The sequence below is a fragment of the Podarcis vaucheri genome (genome assembly GCF_965113315.1).
Source record: "Podarcis vaucheri genome assembly, chromosome: 1".
NCBI lineage: Eukaryota > Metazoa > Chordata > Lepidosauria > Squamata > Lacertidae > Podarcis > Podarcis vaucheri.
Genome location: NC_138759.1, coordinates 11530088 through 11553378, shown reverse-complemented (window position 1 = coordinate 11553378; position 23291 = coordinate 11530088). Strand labels below are relative to the sequence as shown.

The following is a 23291-nucleotide window of genomic DNA, read 5'->3' as shown; positions in this document are numbered from 1 at the left end:
CTGCAGTTGAGCCACTGCCCAAAAGGCCTTGCCGCAGGTAGTGCCAACCTGGCAGCAGTTTTACAAAATCAGATTTAGTTCGTGTTTAATATGTATTTAACTTTAAATGTATTAAACTACCTGCACTTAGGTTTTGGCTGTTATGCATTGATGCACACACACACAGGCTTGCACTGGGAGAGTGGAGCAGACTGCAAACATGGCATCCAAATGACTTTGACTCATGCCCAAGAAGAGGGTGTCACCTTACGTTTCCACCCATTCGCACACCTAAATCCTCCCCAATTCCTTTCATTAAATCGTGCGTCCCTGCTGAAAGAGCTTGCTGATGGTCGCTCAGGTCCCTGTGCAATGCCGGCTCTGAGCTCGGCTTACTTCTCTGCCTGCGCCCTGTGACCTTTTTTAAACAACAGCACACTGTATGTTGTGTTTGCAGTTGCTATTGTGGGCTGCCAAGGATATTCTGGAGCCTTGGCAGCAATGCCGCATATTTATCAAGAACAAGAAGAGAAGCAGATTTGGAAACAAACAAGGTTTTGGAGTTGCGGCGAGGCAGCGCTTCAAAAGCAGTATCAAAAACAGGGTAAAAAGAAAGAGGCACAGTGAAGATAAATGCTTCTGTCATCAGCATGTGCTTATTAAGTCTGGCTATTCAGTTATCAAAAGCCTCCAACCTTTTCAGACCCAGGCCCCCACTGTTTAACCCAAACATGCATTTGGAGACCTGTTTCTTAATCATTATTTTTTACCATATGTATGCATGGTGCTAATTCTGCTGTTGCAAATCACCTTTGATCAGTCTCTGACCCAGCAGTCAGTCTGACTCCCAACTCAGCAACTGAAGAAGAACGAGTTAGATAAACCACTTTTAAAACATACTGTATCGATGAACTAAAAAGGTGCCCTCAATTAAATCAACAGATTTAATTTCCTTCCTGATAATAACTGCAGGTTGCAAGTGTTACCTCAGAAGAGGAATGCCTCTTTTGAGGCAAGATCTACTGGGACACATCATTTAAATACAAAACAATGCATCCCTACTTCCCCCCTTTCATATGCAAATTTATGCAGCTGCATCAGTTAGCTGACTGAAACGCTCATGCTCAATTAAATAATATTTTTTTAATTGGGTGCAGATCTTCCAAATGTCCCTATTTTCCAGGCACAATCCTGGATTTACAGAAGCCATCCCAATTCCTGATTTGATCTCGCAATGTCCCGCTTTTCCTTAGGACGTCCCTATTTTCATTGGAGAAATGTTGGAGGGTATGGAGTTATGTGACCCCCAAGCTAAGGAGATAAGCAACTATACAGCCTTTAGAAGACATCTGAAGGCAGCCCTGTATAGGGAAGTTTTTAAATGTTTAATGTTTTATTATGATTTTATATGTGCTGGAATCCACCCAAAGTGGCTGGGGCAACCCAGTCAGGTGGGCAGGTTATTAAGAGTTAAATCATTATCGTTGTTGTTGGTGGTGGTGTTGAATAGGACGTTCCTATTTTCATTGGAGAAACATCAGAGGGTATGTGGCTGATGGCTTTACTTGTTATGATTTGCACCCTAGGTTTTTGGACTCAAATATGCAGTGTCCATATACCTCAGAAAAAAGAACAGTGTTTCTTAGTTACAGACCTGAAAGGTTTGTGTTAAATAAACATGTGTTACATAATCCTGTATATCATAGCTTTTATTTAAACTAATAAGCCTTAAACTCTCCCCGCAAAAGCATTGTGTCTGGGGAATGCCTTGCATTCCACGGAGGAAGACCGAAATAAAATGCAAATGCCTTCAGGTCTTGGCCCTCGAAAAGTCTGTGGATGTCAGCTCTGGTTTCCTAGGGAATTATTACGGCACAACTACCTTTGCACTTGACTATGCAGCGCTGAATTCGTTCCCTGCACAGCAGCTGCCATTCTGTTTATTTCTGTATTGGCCGCTTACCTGCCAAATGTTCCCTTCCTGTTCTCAATAAGCAGTTCCTTGCCTCGGGGACAGAAACCAAGAACATTAAACTCACCCTGATCTGCTCTTCTGTACTTTTCCATTTGACCCAGCTCATCCTCTGCCATCAGGTGTTGTTGGTGTTCGAGGTGTGTGTGTGTGTGTTAGGGGTAGCATTTTTTTGGCAGGAAGAACAGAGAAAGGCTTGGCAGGTAGAATGATTGGAAGGGGAAAAAAACAGGATTAAATGAATCCTTGTTAATGAAGCTAATCCTGGGGGTGCCAGTTACTTTTTGGCCCCCGTGCAATGCTCTTTTCTTCTCATACATTGTACAGTATTACACATGATTAACCACATCCGCATAGTAGAGAAGGGAAACGAACTTTCTGGGCAACATTGTACGGATTGCTTGCCAATTTAGGGTGGAGCAACGAGTGTGAGTTTTACCTTTGAAAAGGAAGCTGGTTTCTGCACGCCCAGGTGCCTTCAGTGACAAATTATTACGCCAGTCGCCTGATTAAAGAAAGCCAATCCACTGTATGAGCTTTAACCAGCTAATTTGCGTAAGGGCACACACACCACCTCCGAAGTAAGAAACATCTTCTCTTTGCTCTTAGATCAGTGGTGGGGAATCTCCGGCCTGCCAGCATGGTCAGCAGTCAGGAGCGATGGGAACTGGAGGCCAGGAACATCCGAGGGCCACAGATTCCCCACCCATTTTGGAAGCTTCTGAGCACAATTCAAAATGTTGGTACTGACCTTTAAAGCTCTAAATGGCCACCGGCCCTGTATACCTGAAAGAGCGTCTCCATCCCCGTCATTCAGCCCAAACACTGAAGTCCAACTCTGAGGGCCTCCTGGTGGTGCTCTGCCTGAGAGAAGTGAGGTTACAGGGAACCAAGCAGAAGAGCTTTCTCAGCAGTTGCACCCTCTTGTGTGGAATGGCCTCCCATCAGATGTCAAGGAGAGCAGACATCCGAAGACAGCCCTGTATAGGAAAGCTTTTAAAGTTTGACGTTTTACTATAGTTCTATATGTTCTGGAAGCCACCCAGAGTGACAAATAATGAAATTACCATGGACGCTCGGTTTGCAAATGTGATCCATGTGGAAAGCACGTTCGCAACCCGCAGCGCCACATCTGCGCACTCGTGGGTTGCAATTCAGCGCTTCTGTGCATGTGCAAAGCACCGAAACCCGCAAGTAACCTGTCCCGGTACTTCCAGGTTCGGCGTGGTGCGCAACCCGAAATTGCGCAACCCAAAGCGTCTGTAGCCTGAGGTTACAGCCCCAACTGTTTCTTCTCCATTACAATGTGGGGAGAGGAGGGTATGTGCTTAACCCTTCTCCCTAACCTGATCCCCTGCCTCCCCCTCCCCCCAAAAAACTCTGCTGTTTACTTTCCTAAACTGGGTTTCCTCAATGCATGTACTATACTGCATAAGTTCCCGTGGAAAAGTGATGGGGAGGGGGAAGGCATAAGCCCCTTCCACACATGCTGCTTCTCCTCTTCAAAAATAATCACCCAACCACCCACCCCACGGTTATTTTGAAGCCGAGGAGTGGCCAGAGTTTCCAGATCTGTGTTTGCTACTGAACACACAAGTTGGTCCATAATTGTACTGCTTCATGTGTTGAAAGCGGCTACCCTCCGCCATGCCAAAGCCACAGCTAGGGCTGCACAGAGCTATTCTGGCTGAAGTTCATGGCCAGCAGCAACTCTGGCTCTACATTAAAGCCTTCAGTAAGAGAAAGTTTCAATTAGCATGGAGTGCCACTTATGGGAAGGGAATGTAACTTTTAAAAACCTGAATAGCCAGCTGCTCACAGTAATAAAAGGCTCCCTACCCCTCTCTGCTCCTCTTTTTATTTTTATTTGTTAATTTAAGGTGGTGCCAACTATTTTGATGCTGCTGGGAATGCATGCTGCGGTTGTTCTAGCTGCTAACCTTTGATTGTGAACACGCCACAAGGAGAAAACAACATTAAGGGCAGACAGATTTCTTAGCACCGTATACACAATTTGGCTTTCTGCTCCAGCATTTTGCAGAATCATCTCCACTCATCATTCATATAGCGTTTTGGGTCACAGGCATCCTGATTCATCCGCTTTAATGTCCCTGTGCATTATTAAAAAGGCCCATTTGGCAGATGAAAAGCCAAATGGCCGAGAGAAAGCAAATTGCTCAAGAGCACAGAGAGACAATACAGTTTAGCTGGCGTTCGATTCCAGTACTCCCAGGTTCTTGTGGAAAACGCTAATCACAGGATCCACACCCATTGTATTTGAAGACAAAGGCTGTGTGTATATTACTGGCTTAAATGCAGCGAGGTGCTTTGCTGGAAGTATTTATTTATTTTTGCTGCATTTCAAATGGCATGCTCATCACTGTGCATATCAGTCAAGCTGCACATGTTTCCAAGTTGCCCAACATTGGTCTGCGCCAGTAGGCGGAGAGGTGGCATGGATGCTTTCATGTAGCTTAAGTTTTCAAATCGGATCGAAGCTGGTTTTGAGGGAAATGCATCAAAATACAGCATTCTTCAAGAAACTGCAGGGTAGATGGAGATTGTGGCCAATGCTATGTGTATACAGCTTCACAAACCAGAAGGGGGGTGGGGACGGGACATGGGATGCAGAGCAAATAAGAGTGTGTACACAGCCAAAGACAAAAGAAGTCAGACTTTCAAAAAAATCTATGGCGCTCTTGTTGCCTACCTTTATGATAGGATAATAGGAAGCTGCCTTGTGCTGACTCAGACCATTGGGACATCTGGTTCAATAATAGTCTACAATCAGCAGTTCTCCAGGGTTTCAGACAGGGAACATGCATTGCAGAAGTTTGGACTAGATGGTCTTCATGGTACCTTCCAATTATACAGTTCTATGATTCTGTTATTTCCAGCCCTACTTGGAAATGCCAGGATTAAACCCAGGTCTTTCTGCATGCAAAACAGATGCTCTGCCACTGAGTTATGTCCCTTCCCCATAACACCGGTCTTGAAAGACCTACACTGGCTCCCAGGACATTTCTGAGCACAATTCAAAGTGTTGGTGCTGACCTTTAAAGCCCTAAACGGCCTCAGCCCAGTATACCTGAAAGAGCGTCTCCACCCCCATCGTTCTGCCCGGACACTGAGGTCCAGCGCTGAGGGCCTTCTGGCAGTTCCCTCACTGTGAGAAGCCAAGTTACAGGGAACCAGGCAGAAGGCCTTCTCGGTAGTGGCGCCCTCCCTGTGGAACGCCCTCCCACCAGATGTCAAAGAGAACAACAACTACCAGACTTTTAGAAGACATCTGAAGGCAGCCCTGTTTAGGGAAGCTTTTAATGTTTGATGCATTACTGTATTTTAATCTTTTGTTGGAAGCCACCCAGAGTGGCTGGGGAAGCCCAGCCAGATGGGTGGGGTATAAATAATAAATTATTATTTTATTATTATATATATTGCTGTTGCTTTTATATCAGCTTCGTATTTAACAACCATAGGCACCCGGGTATACTCTGCAGCAAATAAGCAGGCTGGAGGCAGAGGAATGGATGACTCCAACCTTCCTAGACCAACTTGGTGATAAGCCACCAATAAAGGAAAGTCTCTTTCTCCACAACCATCACAGAAACGCTGCAGGCTTTTGACAGAGGAGCAGATTGTCCTATTGCTTCTCTAACAGTTTGCATTGCACACAGAACTTCCTTTCCTTTTTTTCCTTTTTATTAGTCTGCTAAGAGGCTAGCAGTCTGTGCCTCCTTGCTGTCCGCAGAGGATGCACAGAGATTGTAACTTTTGTGGGCTTATTTACAGGTCTGCTTTTATATAGCTATAAACCAGGGATGGAGAGCATGTGGTCCCCCAACAGAATGTTGCCCTTCAGGCCTTTCAACCTGACCTGTGGGACTTTTCCCAGGCCATGTTCCCTCCCCAGATCTCCCTGAGTGTTTTCACCTGGCTGGAAAGTTTCCTTCAAATCTGATAATGCCTGTTTTATCAGGGTAGAGAATGAGCAGCTCCCCAATAATATTCTGTCTGTTTTGGGGAGAATCTTCCTCTCCAACTAAACGGTCGCTCCTTCTCTTTTCCCTGTGTGCCACTTTGCTCCCAGAAATCTTCTTTGCAGACTGTCAAAGGTAGCCATGAAGGTAAAGCAATTCATTTATTTCTGACTCAAGGGCACAATTTCACCAGGACAGTCTCCAGCATAAGCTCCGTGGAAACATTCATGAGAATTGCTCAAAGGCCTGGAACAATTGCTTCAGAAGATGTCCCTAGTAGATTGCCCTCTTTAATTCCAGAGCGTTTTCTAGCCAACTTTCAAGTTTTTATTTCATAAGGAACATCAAAGAGGGAGGAAATACCATCTGGGATGCATTGTGCCCACGTTCCCCTCCATTGCAGCCGTCTGCTGGGCTAAATGCAGAGCATCACCTGCAGAATGGCAACCACGCCCAAACACTCCCATCGCCCTCGGGGTTGCGTTCAGATCTTGCAAATTCAACTCCTGTAGAAGTTGTGCCTATCGATCCAAAAGACTGAAGCATTTTTTAAAAATCTAGATTTGGGAGAAGTTCGCCATATGACAGTTCTGACCAGGGTGGTCCACTTGCTTGCTTTACTATAGGGTTGACCTACAAAATCCAGACTACATTATGGCACAGAACAAGCATGTCAGGAAAAGGAACTGTGCACTAAGCCAAACGACACAAGAATTTGTTTAAATGCTGCCTGACGGTTGCTTTAGTCAAATTGGGTATTTGCAGAGCTGGCCCTACCTTCTGACAGAGATCTCAGGTGACAGCTGCTAAGGGACTTGGAGCTGGCGGAGCTCTGTGCTCCATGCAACCAGTCCCACCCCCCCCCCCAGTGGAAGATCTATTTAAAGCCCATTTAAAACATGGTTTCCACCCCAAGGAATACTGGGCACTGTAGTTTGAGCTCTGGGTAAACTATAGCTCCCAATATTCTTTAGGAAGAAGCATGTGCTTTATACACATAGCGTCAATATGACCCAAGGGCCAGCCCAGCTAGCTTCTGTTGGAGTTGAAGGCAGCAAACTGTATCACTGCTTGCTCAAAACGAACTTTGAGTTTAAATGAGATTTAAGAGGAGAATTGCCCTGGGCCCATTGTTGTTCAATGTCTTTATAAATGACTTGGATGAAGGAATTGAGGGGATGCTCATTGAATTTGCAGATGACACCAGACTGGGAGGGGCACCTAATGTTGCAGAAGACAGAATCATAATTCAAAATGAGCTTAACAGATTGGAGAACTGGGTGCAAGCTAATAAAATGAATTTCAATAAGGACAAATGTAAGGTTCTGCACTTACGCAGGAAGAACAAGATGCACAGATATAGGATGGGTCTTGGTGTACCACAAGCTTAACATGAGTCCACAGTATGATGCAGCAGCAAAAAAAGTGAATTCTATTCTAGGCTGCATCAACAGAAGTCAAGTGTCCAGAACAAGGGAAGTAATAGTACCACTCCATTCTGCCTTAGTCAGACCACACCTGGAATACTGTGTCCAATTCTGGGCACCACAATTTAAGAAGGATGTTGACAAGCTGGAACATGTGCAGAGGAGGGCAACCAATATGATCAAGGGTCTGGAAACTAAGCCTTATGAGGAACAGTTGAAGAAGCTGGGTAGGTTTACCCTGGAAAAGAGGAGACTGAGAGCAGATAGGATATCCATCTTCAAATATCTCAAGGGCTGTCACGTGGACGAGGGAGAATGCTTGTCTTCTCCTGCTCAGGAGGGTAGGACTCCAACCAATGGCTTCAAGTTGAAAGAAATGAGATTCCGACTAAAGATTTGGAAAAACTGTCTGACAGTAAGAGCCGTTTGGCAGTGGAACGGACTCCCACGAGAGGTGGTGGACTCTCCTTCCTTGGAGGATTTTAAACAGAGGTTGAATGGTCATCTGTTATGGTCATCTCTAGCTTTAGCTGAGATTCCTGCCTTGCAGGGGGTTGGACTAGATGACCCTTGGGGTCCCTTCCAACTCTAAAATTCTATTACTCATTCTAAGAACATAGGAATCTGCTTTATATGGAGCCCATCTACCTTAGTGTGGTCTACGGTGACTGGCAGCGGCTGTCTCGGCTTTCAGGCAAGGAGTCTCTCCCAGCATTAATTGGAGATGCCAAGGATTGAACCCTGAACCTTCACAGCATGCAAGGAAGATACTCTTAACCACTGAGCTAGGGCCCTGTCTACATACCTAGATTTCCTGCACCACTAACAAAGTGAAACATGGCTGCTTCGGGTTGTGTTTTTTCACAAGCTGGAAAAGGGGACACAAAGTTATTTTCTTGTTCTTCTTCAACTACAACTGCCATTAAACCCGACCACTGGGCATGCTGGCTGGCCATGACGGGAGTTGTAGTTCAACATCTGGGAGGGCCACAGCATAGCCACATCAATTTAAGGCTTTCGAGGACAAAAGTAGAGCTTTGAATTGAGCCCAGAAGAAGTGGAGGCAGTAAAGATTATTTTAGTACGGCTGGATTAATGTTCCTCGCTCTCCTAAAAGGTCTCTGCTGACTTCAGTTCCAATTTCTGATAACCAAAATCCAATTTCCATTCTTTCTCCTCCACCTCCACCCCACTTTCATAGGTTTTCTTGATGCCTTTACTGTCATGTAAACAGAAACTCCTTCCACGATAACGCTTGAAAAGAGCAAGCAACATCAAGCCTGTCTATTCTCATCCCAATGGGTGTGTCAAGCATTTCTCTTCCAGCGAGGGTATGAAATCTTTTACCACCTTCGGAAGCTGCAAGAGCCTGATTAAGGGAGTCAATCCCACTAAAGTCCACAGGACAAGGTTTAGTCTAGCCCTCTGTAAAGCCTAGAATCTGAAAAGTTTCACCAAATGCCAGAAGAGGCTGCCTCTCCTTACCAACATGCCCCTAATTTTATTGTAACTTTCTGGAGATTTTAATTCTAAGACACGTTGGGAGCCAATCTTAGTTGAAATCAGGGTATAAATATAAACACAGACTACTTGCAATATATGTTCAACTCTGTAGCCTTGTATGGAGGTCCTAAAGATTCTTCCGATACTGATCAGAACAACAGAGAACAGTCATCTTGCTGAAGCCTTTCAGGTCTAGCTTAGCAATAATAAACTGCAACTGTGTACACACTATAGCTCATGGCTCCCCACTCCCAAGAATGCTGGGAACTGTAGTTGGTTAAGGTGCTGGGAATTGTAGATGTGGGGGTAAACTACATTTCCCAGGGTTCTTTGCGGAAGGATTTGTGCTTTAAATGTGAATGCCGTTCCTTTCTGCTTCATGTAGGCTGTTAATAAAGAAAGATGGCTTCTTACACTAGTTTAATCTGGATCGACAGGAAAAAAGGAGGCTGGGCAGGGGAGCAAGTAAAGGCAACTATCCTCCAGTGAACTTAATTGATCAGTTCATAGTAGCGTGTGAGAATCTATTGTGTTCCAGAATCTCTCAGTAGGGGGGGGCACCTAGATTTACCAGAAATCCTCAAAATCAGGCTACCAGGATCCCTCCAGATGTTTGGGACTACACCTTCCATCAGTCCCAGCCAACATGGCTGTATGATGACACAGGAGGCATGAAGGCTAATGAGCAGATCTGCCCCAATCAGCCAAGCATCATATAGCCATCCTAGCTGGGGCTGATGTGAGCTGTGGTCCTCAACATCTGGAGGACTCCAGAACATACAGTATATGCAGCCTTACGATGGACCCAGCTGGACCCCTCTGTGGCCCTCAGATATCTATGTGGGTTCTTTCAAGGAAATCAAACATTAAAAAAGCAACATTGGTAGGTGTGCTACTTGCCATGCAAAGCATGAAAAAGGCACCCCTGCCAAAATCTCATCTATACCTAAATTAAAAAGTATGGGAATCCTCCCACCCATTATTTTATCTGGTAACCCTATAAGGAAAAGGAAAAACAAAACTAAGGACTTCGCATATGCTAGAAAATGTTCTCCACTTCAGACAGGCTTCACTAACAGTAACTAGGCTGTAGAAATACCTATGCAATAGGACAATGAAAAATACCTATGTAGGTAGTAACCTAGATTTAAGTTTTAGCTGTGCTGTGATTAGTTGTTAGAAATATTACCTCCCCACATACCCACCCACACTGTACTCAGTTCCATTTCTAGGTCACTCACCAAGGCTCCTGGATCCAGACTGTTTGGGGAATCCTTGGATTGAACTGTATTATTATCCAGTATTATGATTTTAGTGCCAATTGCCTTCCATTAAGAGTTTGGGTGTAATCCTTGATGCCTCCCTTTCCATGGAGGCGCAGGTTACAGCAACAGCCAAGGCGACATTTTTCCACCTTCGCCGCATCAAGCAGTTGGTCCCTTACCTTTCCCGCCCCGACCTGGCCACAGTGATCCATGCGATGGTCACCTCCGGGCTTGACTACTGTAATTTGCTCTATGCAGGGCTGTCCTTGAAGCTGTCCCAGAAACTCCAGCGGGTGCAGAATGCTGCAGCGAGGCTCCTTAAAGGGTCTCTGCCATGGGAGCATATTCACCCAGTGCTTTTCCAGCTGCACTGGCTCCCGGTGGAGTACAGGGTCAGATTTAAGGTGCTGGTTTTGACCTTTAAAGCCCTTCACAGCCTAGGACCCTCGTACCTACGGGACCGCCTCTCCTGGTATGCCCCACGGAGGACCTTAAGGTCCATAAATAGCAACATCCTAGAGGTCCCAGGCCCTAAGGAAGTTAGATTAGCCTCAATCAGAGCCAGGGCCTTCTCAACACTGGCTCCGGCCTGGTGGAACACTCTGTCTCATGAGACCAGGGCCTTACGGGATCTGATTTCTTTCCACAGGGCCTGCAAGACAGTTGTTCCATCTGGCCTTTGACTTAGAATCAGTTTGATTCCCTCCCCCTCTTTCTTCTTTCTTTTTCCTTTCTCCTCCTGTGAAGAGGCTGCATCCTAATGTTTTAATGTTGTATTTTAATCTTTTTAAAATTGTATTTTAATCAACTTGTTTTTATTATTGGTTGTTAGCTGCCCTGAGCCCGGTCTTGGCTGGGGAGGGAGGGGTATAAATAAAATTTTTATTAATTACTATTACTATTATTATTATTAGAGAAGTGGCCTTTTTTCATTCCAGATATAGAAACCACATTCAGCCACCTAGTCTTTCATTCAAGAATCTTCCTGTTAAACCATCCCAACAGGACCTTGTCAATTTTACCATAACATCAGTTAAACCCGAGTTTGCTACAGCCCTTGATTTCACCATATGTGGACAAGATCAGCTCACAACAGAGTTCTTCTGCTCCACTAGCTAAGCAGTATTACAAGCTGTTAACGTTAAATATTTTACAAGGGTCACCACCAGCAGTTGGGAAGTTATTACTTCATGAGAAACTAGGATCTCCCCAAAATAGTTCTTACGATTAATATTACCCAGCTTGGTTTTCTTTTTGCTGTTCTGACCCCATTTGTTTCATCCCTTCAGAGAGATAAGATACCAAAACCAGTTTATGAAAGCATTTGCATCTGGCTCCACCCTGTTAGCAAACTGTTTTTATGCTGTTGTCAGCTCCTGAGCTGGTTTGATTACATAGTAAAGCTAATTATAAAGGAAAGCTCCTCTATTAAGTATTCTTTTTAATAAGGCTCTTTAGTTTCCCTGATGTATGAAACCAATTAGCTTTGGACTCTGCCAGAAGTAAAACACTTAAGCTGTTGAAAGGATCTATGTTTTATGACATTAGACCAGATGGCAATTGTGCAAAAATCTTTAACCCCGTGATAATTTTTAGTTTTAAAGATAATCAAAACAAGACTTAACTGCAGTTAACTGGGTGCCACTTTTTCTAACAGCTCCTGTACCTTTAACAACTGCATTACTGAGAAGTGACTTGTAAATTGTGTCCCAGTAGATATATACAGTGATAGAAAGGTTTACCTACTGCATTTCTGTCTGGGGTTTTTTTTTAAATCAAGGAAAGTGGCAAAGTTGTACCAAGTAGTAACAGACTAAGCCAGATCACCAATAAAATCTTCTGCCTGTAACCCAAGAATCATTTCAGGAGTGCAAGTGTTTAACTATTTTCCCCACCAGAGCACTTAAGTTAAACCCACAGTTGCTACCGCTTCTATCCCATAAACCATTTACTTTTAAAATGAAAAAGGAGGGTATTGTTAAGCTTCAAGTAACTTTTTATTACCAAAATTTTAAAATAACCAGACCAAATAGTTACAAAAAAAGGTAAAACCTTTCTTTGGGATATGTTTTAACATTTTCCATGCTCTCTTGAAATGTTTCTCCCTCAATTGTAATGCTCAAGCGGATACTTTAAAAAACAGTGAACATAAAGAAACAGAAATCTACAGACTAGCATGGATATCTGAATACAAAGACAAACATTATCTGCAACAAACTTTTAAGCTGGCTTTTCTTTCCCTGGCAGAGAGCAAGTTAACAACCTCCTCCCATACACACCCACAGGAAAATCCCTCCAGCAATGACACTGACTGAAGAAAAAGGGAAGAGCAGAAGATGGCAATTGCTCTTATAGTCCAGTCTATGGTAGTTTAGTCTACCTCTTCAATGGTGGGCCCACCGCCTGGAGCCCCCGCAGCTCCTCCAGCACCCTGGTACAGTTTAGCAATGATGGGGTTGCAAAGCTTCTCCAGCTCCTTCTGCTTGTGCTCAAATTCTTCCTTCTCAGCCATCTGGTTGCGGTCGAGCCAGCTGATCACTTCCTGACACTTCTCAAGGACCCTCTGCTTGTCCTGCTCACTAATCTTGCCTTTCAGCTTGTCATCTTCCACCGTCTGCTTGATGTTGTACGCATAGGACTCTAGGGCATTCTTGGAAACCACCCGTTCCCGGTTGGACTCATCCTCTGCCTTGTAACGCTCTGCTTCCTGGACCATACGGTCAATGTCGTCTTTGCTGAGGCGGCCCTTGTCATTCGTAATTGTGATCTTGTTCTCTTTGCCGGTGCTCTTGTCCACCGCTGTGACATTGAGGATGCCGTTTGCGTCAATGTCAAATGTGACCTCAATTTGAGGAACACCGCGGGGGGCTGGCGGGATACCCGTCAGGTCAAACTTGCCCAGTAGATTATTGTCCTTGGTCATGGCCCGCTCGCCCTCATACACCTGCACCAGCACACTGCTTTGGTTGTCTGAATAGGTGGTGAAGGTCTGGGTCTGCTTGGTGGGAATAGTTGTGTTGCGTTTGATCAAGGCGGTCATCACACCACCAGCTGTCTCGATACCCAGCGACAGCGGTGCCACATCAAGAAGCAGAAGGTCCTGCACATTCTCAGACTTGTCCCCCATCAGGATAGCAGCCTGCACAGCAGCGCCATAGGCCACAGCTTCATCAGGATTGATGCTTTTGTTGAGTTCTTTGCCGTTAAAGAAGTCCTGAAGCAGTTTCTGGATCTTGGGGATGCGGGTGGAGCCACCGACGAGCACAATCTCATTGATCTGCCCTTTGTCGAGCTTGGCATCACGCAGGGCCTTCTCCACAGGCTCAAGGGTGCCACGGAAAAGATCGGCATTGAGCTCCTCAAAGCGGGCACGGGTGATGGACGTGTAGAAGTCAATCCCATCAAACAACGAGTCAATCTCAATCGAAGCCTGGGTGGAGGAGCTGAGGGTGCGCTTGGCTCTCTCGCAGGCTGTGCGCAGCCGCCGGACTGCCCGCTTGTTGCCAGCGATGTCCCGCTTGTGCTTGCGCTTGAACTCCTCCACAAAGTGGCTCACCATGCGGTTGTCAAAGTCCTCCCCGCCCAGGTGAGTATCGCCTGCGGTAGACTTCACCTCAAAGATGCCGTCTTCGATGGTCAGGATGGAGACGTCAAAAGTGCCACCTCCCAGGTCAAAGATCAGCACGTTCTTCTCGCCGGCGCCGCTGCCTTTCTTATCCAAGCCATAAGCAATAGCGGCTGCCGTGGGCTCATTGATGATACGCAGCACGTTGAGCCCCGTGATGGTGCCAGCGTCCTTGGTGGCTTGGCGCTGCGAGTCGTTGAAGTAGGCAGGCACCGTGATGACAGCGCTCTGGACCTTGCGCCCCAGGTAAGCCTCGGCTATCTCCTTCATCTTGGTCAGCACCATAGAGGAGATCTCCTCAGGGAAGAAGGTCTTTATCTCCGCCTTGTACTCCACCTGCACCTTTGGCTTCCCTGCCTCGCTCACCACACGGAAAGGCCAGTGCTTCATGTCGGACTGCACGGTGGGGTCGTCGAATTTGCGGCCGATGAGGCGCTTGGCGTCGAAGATGGTGTTGTTGGGGTTCATGGCCACCTGGTTCTTGGCTGCATCCCCAATGAGGCGCTCGGTGTCCGTGAAGGCCACATAGCTGGGCGTGGTGCGGTTGCCCTGGTCGTTGGCGATGATCTCCACCTTCCCATGCTGGAAGACCCCCACGCAGGAGTACGTGGTGCCCAAGTCGATGCCTATGGCAGGCGCTTTGCCCGACATGGTTGCAGGAACGCGGTCAGGTACCTCTCGAAAGCTCCGCCGACTGGAAAGTCCCTCACGGCAGCGGTTTCAGCTTTATCTCGCCCGCCGCTTCTCTCACAACGAACGCTCTCGCTTCGTCTCTGAAGCGCGATCTGCCGTTGCCGTCGCCTTCGCCTCAGTTTTTATACCCGCGGCGCTCCCGCTTCTGGAACCTGCCAGAATGCGCTCGGCCAATCGTGACGCACACCGCGGACCTCTGACCAATCGCTCCGCTATGCCTCCTTCCCGCCTCTGCTCGTCCCAACCAGAAGCTTCCACAGGGCTCGAGATCGGACGGAGAGGATTAATGTCGCCGGCAACCAATAGGGGCTCGGAGGGACGAACGGGTTGGCTCTTGGAGACGCCTTCTGGGCGGCCGTTATGCAAAATAGCTCAGCGCCTCGAGACCAGAAAAAAAAGTTCCGTCATCTTTCTGCTTAACTTTGAAGCTCGAGCGCCTTCTACTTGCTTCTAACGGCGTCGGGAACATTCGAAGAGCGCGCGGGGCGGGGGGGTGGGGGGAGCGATGACGCAACAGGATGACGAGAAAGCGGCAGTTGACTGAGGGAGATAAAATAACTGAAATAAAAGCAGTATTTGAGGGAAGGGTTGCTGCTTTAAAGGAAAAAAAATAAGGTCACCCTGAGTCCCCAACATCGTGTTCAGGCTCACCTTCCAATGCTGTAGTTGTAGCAGGAGAAAAGACTGTCTCTGAGCACGTCCAGAGTGCATTTGTCCTCACCTCACATTTAAACGTCATAACTAACTGGCACTTTCAAAATGGAGCCTTTTTCGAGAGACTAATATAACATACCTTTTGTCAACCTGGTGCCCTCATGCTGACTTGGTGAGGATTGTAGTCCGAAACAGAGGGCAGCAGGTTGGGGAAGGCTGTGCCATAATTCACTTGAACTGAGGTATCTCTTTTCCCCTCTCAATTTCCAAAATGAAGAAGCAACAAGCAAAAAATAATAAAGTATGTTTTCCCACACTAGGCAAAGTACAGAGAAAGCAAACAGAGAGATTTTAGTAGTAGATAGGTAGCCGTGTTGGTCTGCCATAGTCAAAATAAAAAAATTCCTTCCAGTAGCACCTTAAAGACCAACTAAGTTAGTTCTTGGTATGAGCTTTCGTGTGCATGCACACTTCTTCAGAGAGATTTTAGTTTATTCTTCTCTCCCCCAGGGAGGGATTCAATAACATGCAATAAGCTGAATCTATTTCAATTGTGCAGAATGAAAGTGTTTTGTCATCCTAGTGCAACAAATTATGATTATTATGATTATTATTTAAAAAACAGACTTTGCAGTTACAGAAGTGATGGGAAAACACTGAAAAGTGAGGGGTGAACAAATGATTGACAGGCAGACGCCTAAGCACCCGAAAAGCAAATCAGGATGAATGAAGGTGAATGTTCATTGTATACAGTATAACCATCCTGTAAGCAAATTGGAATACATGCTTAGTAAAGACCAGAATATAGCCTAACCAGGATAAATACACTGCTGCTTCAAGGCAAGCAAAAGCAAGCTTTTAATACTGACATCTGTTACCATGCCATTATTCAGTCCTGAGATGCGTGAAGGGGTGAGGACATTTGCAGCCAAGCATTTTCCGCAAGCGACCACATAGTTGGCCCTGTGCGTAAAGGAGTTATGCTTTTCCAAGGGCTTTCTTTGAAAGCTAGATCAGGACTCCCAACCCCAAAGAGCAATACAGATGAAGGCAGAGGCAGCAAGTACCCGAAAGTGAAAGAGGGTTGATAAAGGAAAATAAATACAATGCAAGGAAAAGGTACAGATTTGGACAAGGTGGTCAGTGAGCATTTAGCTAGCGACTGCAGTATGGCTCTGATAGGTAGCTGAAATATCTGTGCTCACAGGTGCTTCCCGGGAATAAACACTAGGGGACAACAGTTGCCTTCATGCCTTGTTTGTAAAGCTTTGCAAAGGCATCTTGATGGCTGCTGTTGAAACAGAGGCATACAGGCTGAACAGGACAGGACAATGGGTGGTTAATATGGAGAAAGTGGTGTAGCAGGACATAAGAATAATAATGGTGGATCTGAAATGCCAGCATTTGGAGGAAAGGACAGCAATGTGTGCAGCAATTAGTGGAAAGGGGTAATATTGAGATAGACTTTAGAACAGGCATAGGCAAACTCGGCCCTCCAGATGTTTTGAGACTACAACTCCCATCATCCCTAGCTAACAAGACCAGTGGTCGGGGGATGATGGGAATTGTAGTCTCAAAACATCTGGAGGGCCGAGTTTGCCTTTGCCTGCTTTAGAAAGAAATTGGGCAGCAACCCAAAGTGAAAAGTGACAACCAAAGAAGATAAAGGAGACAAGCAGTACTGTGCTTTAAAGTTCCTGGTTTATAGCGTGGGGCTCGTTTTTCTAGCCTGCAAGCCACTGTTTGTAATTCTTATAAATTCAGCTGAATGTCAAATACCATCTTTAAGCAAACAAAGAGCTAGAGAGGAACTTGACCTTTTTTGGTTGTGATGCAAGAATTCCATGACACTCCTTAGTGAGAAACCAGAAAGGAAATTTGGTCACTTCTGTGGGGGGTGGGCAGGGGTCCAGCTTAAAAGGCATCCAGAAAGCATGCGATGTTGCAGACTCTTTTAAATCTTTCCTCTTTCAGCAACAGAAATTTCCCTCGGTGACTCCTTTCCCTTCTACTGACATGTAAAATGGTAGGCTGAGCAGTATTCATTTACACATTCTTATAACCGCTGCTTCTTCAGTTTTTTCACGTGAAAGTGCCTCCGTTTCATTACTAGTATGACTTGGTCTCTTTGGAATATCCCCCCCCCCCCGAGATTATGGAGTATTAGGGTCGGAGATCAGGAGACAGGTAATGAGTTGGGTTTTAGGGATAATGGAATAATGGAATAAGGCTAAATAAAAGTGGGAAATGGGTCTGGGAGTTGTGGGCTTAGTCATGATCATGATAGGAAGAAAGTAACCATAGGAGCATTGCGGGAGTGAAGACAATGAATTGGCGTTCTTGGTGGCAGGTCTCTGCAAGTTTAGAAGCCAGGCAAGAGTTCATTTCAACAACTTTTATTGGTGGCAAATCAATATATTTTGTAGCAGACCACTTTTAAGCCAGCATTCCCCAGAGGCAGAGTGTGTCTGGCTGTTAACCAGAAGCTTGGTGCTTTGAGCCCACCCAAGGATAGCTGTGGGCAGGATTCCTGCATTGCTGGGGGCTGAACTAGATGGCCCATGGGGTCCCTTCCAACTCTACAAATGCTGTGATTTCCTTTGGAGAAAAAATCCAAAAGCGTTTAGCCAGAAATATTTTGAATTAATTTAGACAATATTTCCCTAAGTAAAGCACAATCCTAGATATGTCCAAGCCCCACTGAGTGTGGGAAGGGCAAACAGTGCCACTGAAAGTACTGGGGCACAAGGACACCAGTAACTGTGCATATCCAGCCCCTGACATTCTTGTGCGCACATGGAGTCTCCATGCCTCACTCTTTGGTGTGTGGGAGGGGGTCACAATTAGGGCATTACTCTTTTTGCATAGGTTTAACTGTGACAATATGGGACACGGATGGCGCTGTGGGTTAAACCACAGAGCCTATGACTTGCCGATCAGAAGGTTGACGGTTCGAATCCCCGCGACAGGGTGAGCTCCCATTGCTCGGTCTCTGCTCCTGCCAACCTAGCAGTTTGAAAGAACGTCAAAGTGCAAGTATATTAATAGGTACCGCTCCGGCGGGAAGGTAAATGGTGTTACTGTGCGCTGCTCTGGTTCGTCAGAAGCGGCTTAGTCATGCTAGCCACATGACCCAGAAGCTGTACACCAGGTACCTCGGCCAGTAAAGCGAGATGAGCGCCGCAACCCCAGAATCGGTCATGACAGGACCTAACAGTCAGGGAGGGAAACCCGTATTTACCTTTAAATGCACACCGATAAAAGTAGTTGCAGCTGATGTCACCTGTCTTTCTTCTGGTTCTCACGCTCCTCCCTTTTCTTTTCTTTTCTCTTCTTTTCATTTTATCTATATCCCACCATTTTCCTCTAAGGAGCTCCCAAGTGGTGTATATGGTTCTCCCCCTCCTCATTTAATCCCAACCACCCTGTGAAGTAGGTTGAGATGAGAGGTAATGGTTGGCCCAAGGTCACCCAGTGAGCTCCATGGCCTAGTGGGGATTTGAACCTTGGTCTTCCAGGTCCTGGTTCAGCACTCTAACCACTACACCACACTGCCTCTGAAAATAGAGAAGACTATTTAAAGACAACAGCAAGGATTTGAACTCACAGATTCTGGGTATGAAGGAAGGTCTGATGAGCAGGATGCCTCATTTACCTCCTGTTTTAGAGGCTATGGTTGGTTGGGTGAAAGGACCGGGGGAGGAACAGAGGGAAGCAGCCCCTGCCACTTCATTTTCCAAGTTGTCTTGAGGGCATTTAAAGTTACAAGCGGACAACTATTTGCCAGGAAGTCAGATTAGGAACTTTTGAATAAGTATTAAGGCAAGGAACTGATAAACACGGGTTCACTTTTGTGCTGCATTACTGACTTTTCTTTGACGAGCCCAGATTTAACACTAACCAAAACTAAATACCGTATTTTTCGTCCCATAGGACGCTCCGTCCCATAGGACGCACCTAGTTTTTTGGGGGGGAAATAAAGGGGGGGAAATCCCTTTATTTCCCCCCCCCAAAGCAGGTCGGGGAAACCGAACCAGGTCGAGGAACAGCGGGATGGCAGCACTGTGCCTCCCTGCTGTCCCCCGAGCTTGTGGGGCTGGCCCATGTCTGCCCGGCGCGAGGGGCGCTCTGCTTCAGGGCGCCCCGCCCGCCGGGCAGCAGGCTGCTATCTGCAGCGTGGGGAGCGCTGCGGGGGCCTCCCGCAGGGCTCCCCACGCTGCGGATGTGTTCCCGAAGCGCCGGGTGCTCTGCTTTCAGGGCGCCCGGCGCTCCGGGAAACAGGCTGCTATCCGCAGCCTAGACATCCCTGCGGGACCTCCCGCAGGGCTGCCTAGGCTGCTGATGTCTTCCTGAAGCCTGGAGAGCGAGAGGGGTCGGTGCGCACCGACCCCTCTCGTTCTCCAAGCTTCAGCGAAAGCCTGCATTGGCCCCATAGGACGCACCTAGATTTCCCCTTCATTTTTGGAGGGGAAAAAGTGTGTCCTATAGAACGAAAAATACGGTATATAAATCACTTGTTTCAGGAAGGCTCACACTGCCTCAACAGTGGCAGAACCTGCCTGCTTACAAACTACATAACCTAGGTCAAGACAGCAACAGGATTGCTACTTTTGGCAGGTAGAATTTCAACAGATGCAGTTGTGGAATTTCTGCCTCCAATGCTGCTGTTAAATGCACAAAGCTGCCTTCTGTAAACAAGTTGGCAACCACACAGCACATGAGTCGATACGAATTACCAGAAGCACTGTAGCTATTTGAATAGTAAATCGTATCAATTTGTCTTTCTGGGAGTTTTACAAGCTTAGTGGGTATTTCTGAAAGAGAAAATCAGTAACAGCTGACAAGCTTCCCAGAAAGTTGTCCACCACTACTGATTTTCTCTGCAGTAATATCTTGTTGCAAGGGAACAACGCTGGGTGCATTCTCAGCTCATCCTTGGGGACTGTGAGGCCCAAGAGCCCAAGCCAGCTCTTCCCATGTACTCTTTTGCACCTTAGAAAATGCTCCAGAGTGCCCTGCAACACGCAGCTGTTTTATGGCAGGGCCTTGGTAGCAGCCAAGCCAGTATAGAAAAGGCTCATTATAGAGGCACATCCATATTTCAAATGGATCACATCAAAGAGTAAAGAGATACAGTGGTACCTCTGGTTATGTACTTAATTCGTTCCAGAGGTCCGTTCTTAACCTGAAACTGTTCTTAACCTGAAACACCACTTTAGCTAATGGGGCCTCCCACTGCTGCTGCCGCGCCGCTGCCATGCGATTTCTGTTCTCATCCTGAAGCAAAGTTCTTAACCCAAGGTACTATTTCTGGGTTAGCGGAGTCTGTAACCTGAAGCATATGTAACCTGAAGCGTATGTAACCTGAAGTGTATGTAACCCGAGGTACCACTGTATACTATATGGCCAAAGCAGGTCTTGTTTTTTTACGGGCATAGTCCATTGATGAAAGCTGTATGAATTAGCTGATCAATACGGTTGCCTGCTATCATGGGAACAGCCAGGCTGCTGCTGCGCCTTTAATAGCAGGCTGAACAGGCAAAATTTATCACATCACAGGAATAGACATTATCCCATTCTAATGTCTGCAATCAAGTTGCTGTTAAAGGCACAGCTACACACTGAAATATCAACAGTCAAAACTCCCCACTTTCTCTACCCATGGTTTGCTACAGAGTCCCTTCGCTAAAAATACCCTCCAACACACCTTGTGGTGGTAAATGGGACAGGTGCCAGTTTGACTCAGGAGGACCTCTAGTTGCCAACCCCTGCTAGGTATAAGACTGGAACAAATTGCAGCATAGAGAGCACATATTGTGGCCTGTTACATTCTCTCAGGGGACGCGGGTGGTGCTGTGGGTTAAAACCACAGAGCCTAGGACTTGCCGATCAGAAGGTCGGCGGTTTGAATCCCCGCGACAGGGTGAGCTCCTGTTGCTTGGTCCCTGCTCCTGCCAACCTAGCAGTTTGAAAGCATGTCAAAGTGCAAGTAGATCAATAGGTACTGCTCCGGCGGGAAGGTAAAAGGCGTTTCCGTGCGCTGCTCTGGGTCGCCAGAAGTGGCTTAGTCATGCTGGCCACATGACCTGGAAGCTGTATGCCGGCTCCCTCAGCCAATAAAGCGAGAAGAGCGCTGCAACCCCAGAGTCGGCCACAACTGGACCTAATGGTCAGCGGTCCCTTTACCTTTACCTTACATTCTCTCAAGAGCTCCCAGTGTTTGCAACAGTAAGCAAGAAGCCTCTGAAATCCGCAATGGGCCCAGTTTGACTTGCTGACCCGACCCACAAGTGTCAGCAAATACTGTTGAGCCTTATGGAACCCATCTCAGACGCCCAGTTCACTCGCTCACTTAACTTGGCTGGCCAATGTCTTCATATGGCAGAACAGCAAGTGCATTGTCTGCCCTGCACCAGTCAGGCAACATCATGGACACAGCACCAAAGGCATGACCACCAACTGCAGACTTCAAATCCCACAAAGGTGTTGGCAACTGGACAGGTTTATTAACGTGGGTTTCATGCAGCTCCCTGGCTTCCTCCTAGTTCAAGGTGAGAGAGGGAGTGATTTGGAGACTGTATTGTGTCTAAGGAGACAGCACACTGCTAATTAACTGTCCCTGAACATAGTGCACACGACACCCAGTTAGTGCAGCTCTTGTCCCTTGAAAAGCAATGGGCGACTAGTTATCCACTAGGGGGCATGAAGGTTTTGCTGCAGAGAGGAGAGAGGCTCACACCTTCCTATATCATGTGAAAGTAGTAAATTGAGGATTAAACCAGTGCCATTTGTACCATTATTATTGTTGAGAAGTGCAGTTTTAAATAAGGGGTCATTCTGTATCTTCCATCCATTCAAGCAAGAGGTATTATGAGAGTTCAAGCATACATGTCGGGGGGGGGGAGTCAATGAGGGTGCAAAACAGGTGCGGGGCTTGGGCACGGGAGAAGGGTGTGGGCAAGGGCCAAATTAGAGAGGCTTACAGGGCGGTATTTGGCCCCTTGCCCTGCAGTTCCTGTCTTAAATGAAGGTGCAACCTGCCACAGGATCTGAGTTTGCAATCTTCAAACCACCCAGCATTTATTTCTGCTCCAACAGAAGCATGCATGTTTTAGATTAGTCACCAGGCAGAGCTCATACATCAACTGAAACCATTCTAAATGGTGAATGGTTGGAAACAATACAAGCTTCTGTAGCATGTGAAAATCAAAGACTGCTTGTAGTCTGTTTTGCAACTTGGGAGACAAAGAGAACTTGTCCCACTAACTAGAGCTCTGCCTCTGTTCAGATCTGCAGTCTTTGCACTGAGGGTGGTGGTGTGTACGGTAGTTACATTTTCCACTTTTCACACAGATAATTTTGGCCCTCATTAAGTAGACATTGCACCATAGATCTGGGATAAGCATCTTGAGGTATCCTCCTTATTGGGCTGCCCATTCCTCCCACACTTCATCATCAGTTTTTTCCTGTTATTTTTAATGAAGAATTGGTACTGTGGTAGCCATTAGTTGAGGCTTTGGTTAATACAGTACAGTAGTAGTAGTAGTAGTAGTAGTAGTATTTATACCCCGCCCATCTGGCTAGGTCTCCCCAGTCACTCTGGGCGGCTTCTAGGACGTATATCCTGGATGTTTTACAATGTGCTTATGCTGCAACATCCTGATTTTTCTGTTGCAGCACGTCTGCACAGCAGAGAATTCCTGTGGATGTGCAGTTCTCTCATTTCACCCCAAGATAGCATTGCAGAATGAACTAAAGTCACCCAAAGTGCTCTGGATCATGAGATTTAAATACTCAAACAAGATGTCTGTGATAGCCAAGTATATACATTAAGTTATAAATCCAATGGGTTTTACTGAGTGTACTCACTGGAATTAATATTCCTAATTTAGTAACATTAATTAATTTCACTGGGTCTACTCTTGAGTAAAACTTAGCTGACTACCACTCAATAGGTAAAAACCAACACAGCCCATTGATTTCAACAGGCTTAAGCATGCTTACGCTATGTGTTGGGGTGTGGCCAGTGGATATTTCTTCCCAATCCCTGTACATATTAAACATTATGCAGTCTTGATTTTCACATGAAAGTTTACTCTCCATATGGGACAGCTGCATATTTGTGCATTGCAGGGGGTTGGACTAGATAATTCTCAGGGTCCCTTCCAGCTGTACAATTCTTCGATTCTATGC

At 46.4% G+C, this 23291-nt stretch overlaps 2 protein-coding genes across 2 annotated transcripts in view; both read right to left on the bottom strand.

Moving 5' to 3' along the window:
* PPP1R36 (protein phosphatase 1 regulatory subunit 36) overlaps positions 1 to 23291 on the bottom strand; it is a gene marked incomplete at its 5' end in the record, with an annotated part of 78932 nt that overhangs the window by 40434 nt on the left and 15207 nt on the right. The gene's annotated exons all lie outside the window — the stretch shown is intronic.
* Positions 12102 to 14630, bottom strand: HSPA2 (heat shock protein family A (Hsp70) member 2). Its single transcript, XM_082192586.1, has one exon. It carries the CDS (start codon positions 14400 to 14402, stop codon positions 12498 to 12500), a length of 1905 nt encoding a protein of 634 aa, XP_082048712.1. The 5' UTR covers positions 14403 to 14630; the 3' UTR covers positions 12102 to 12497.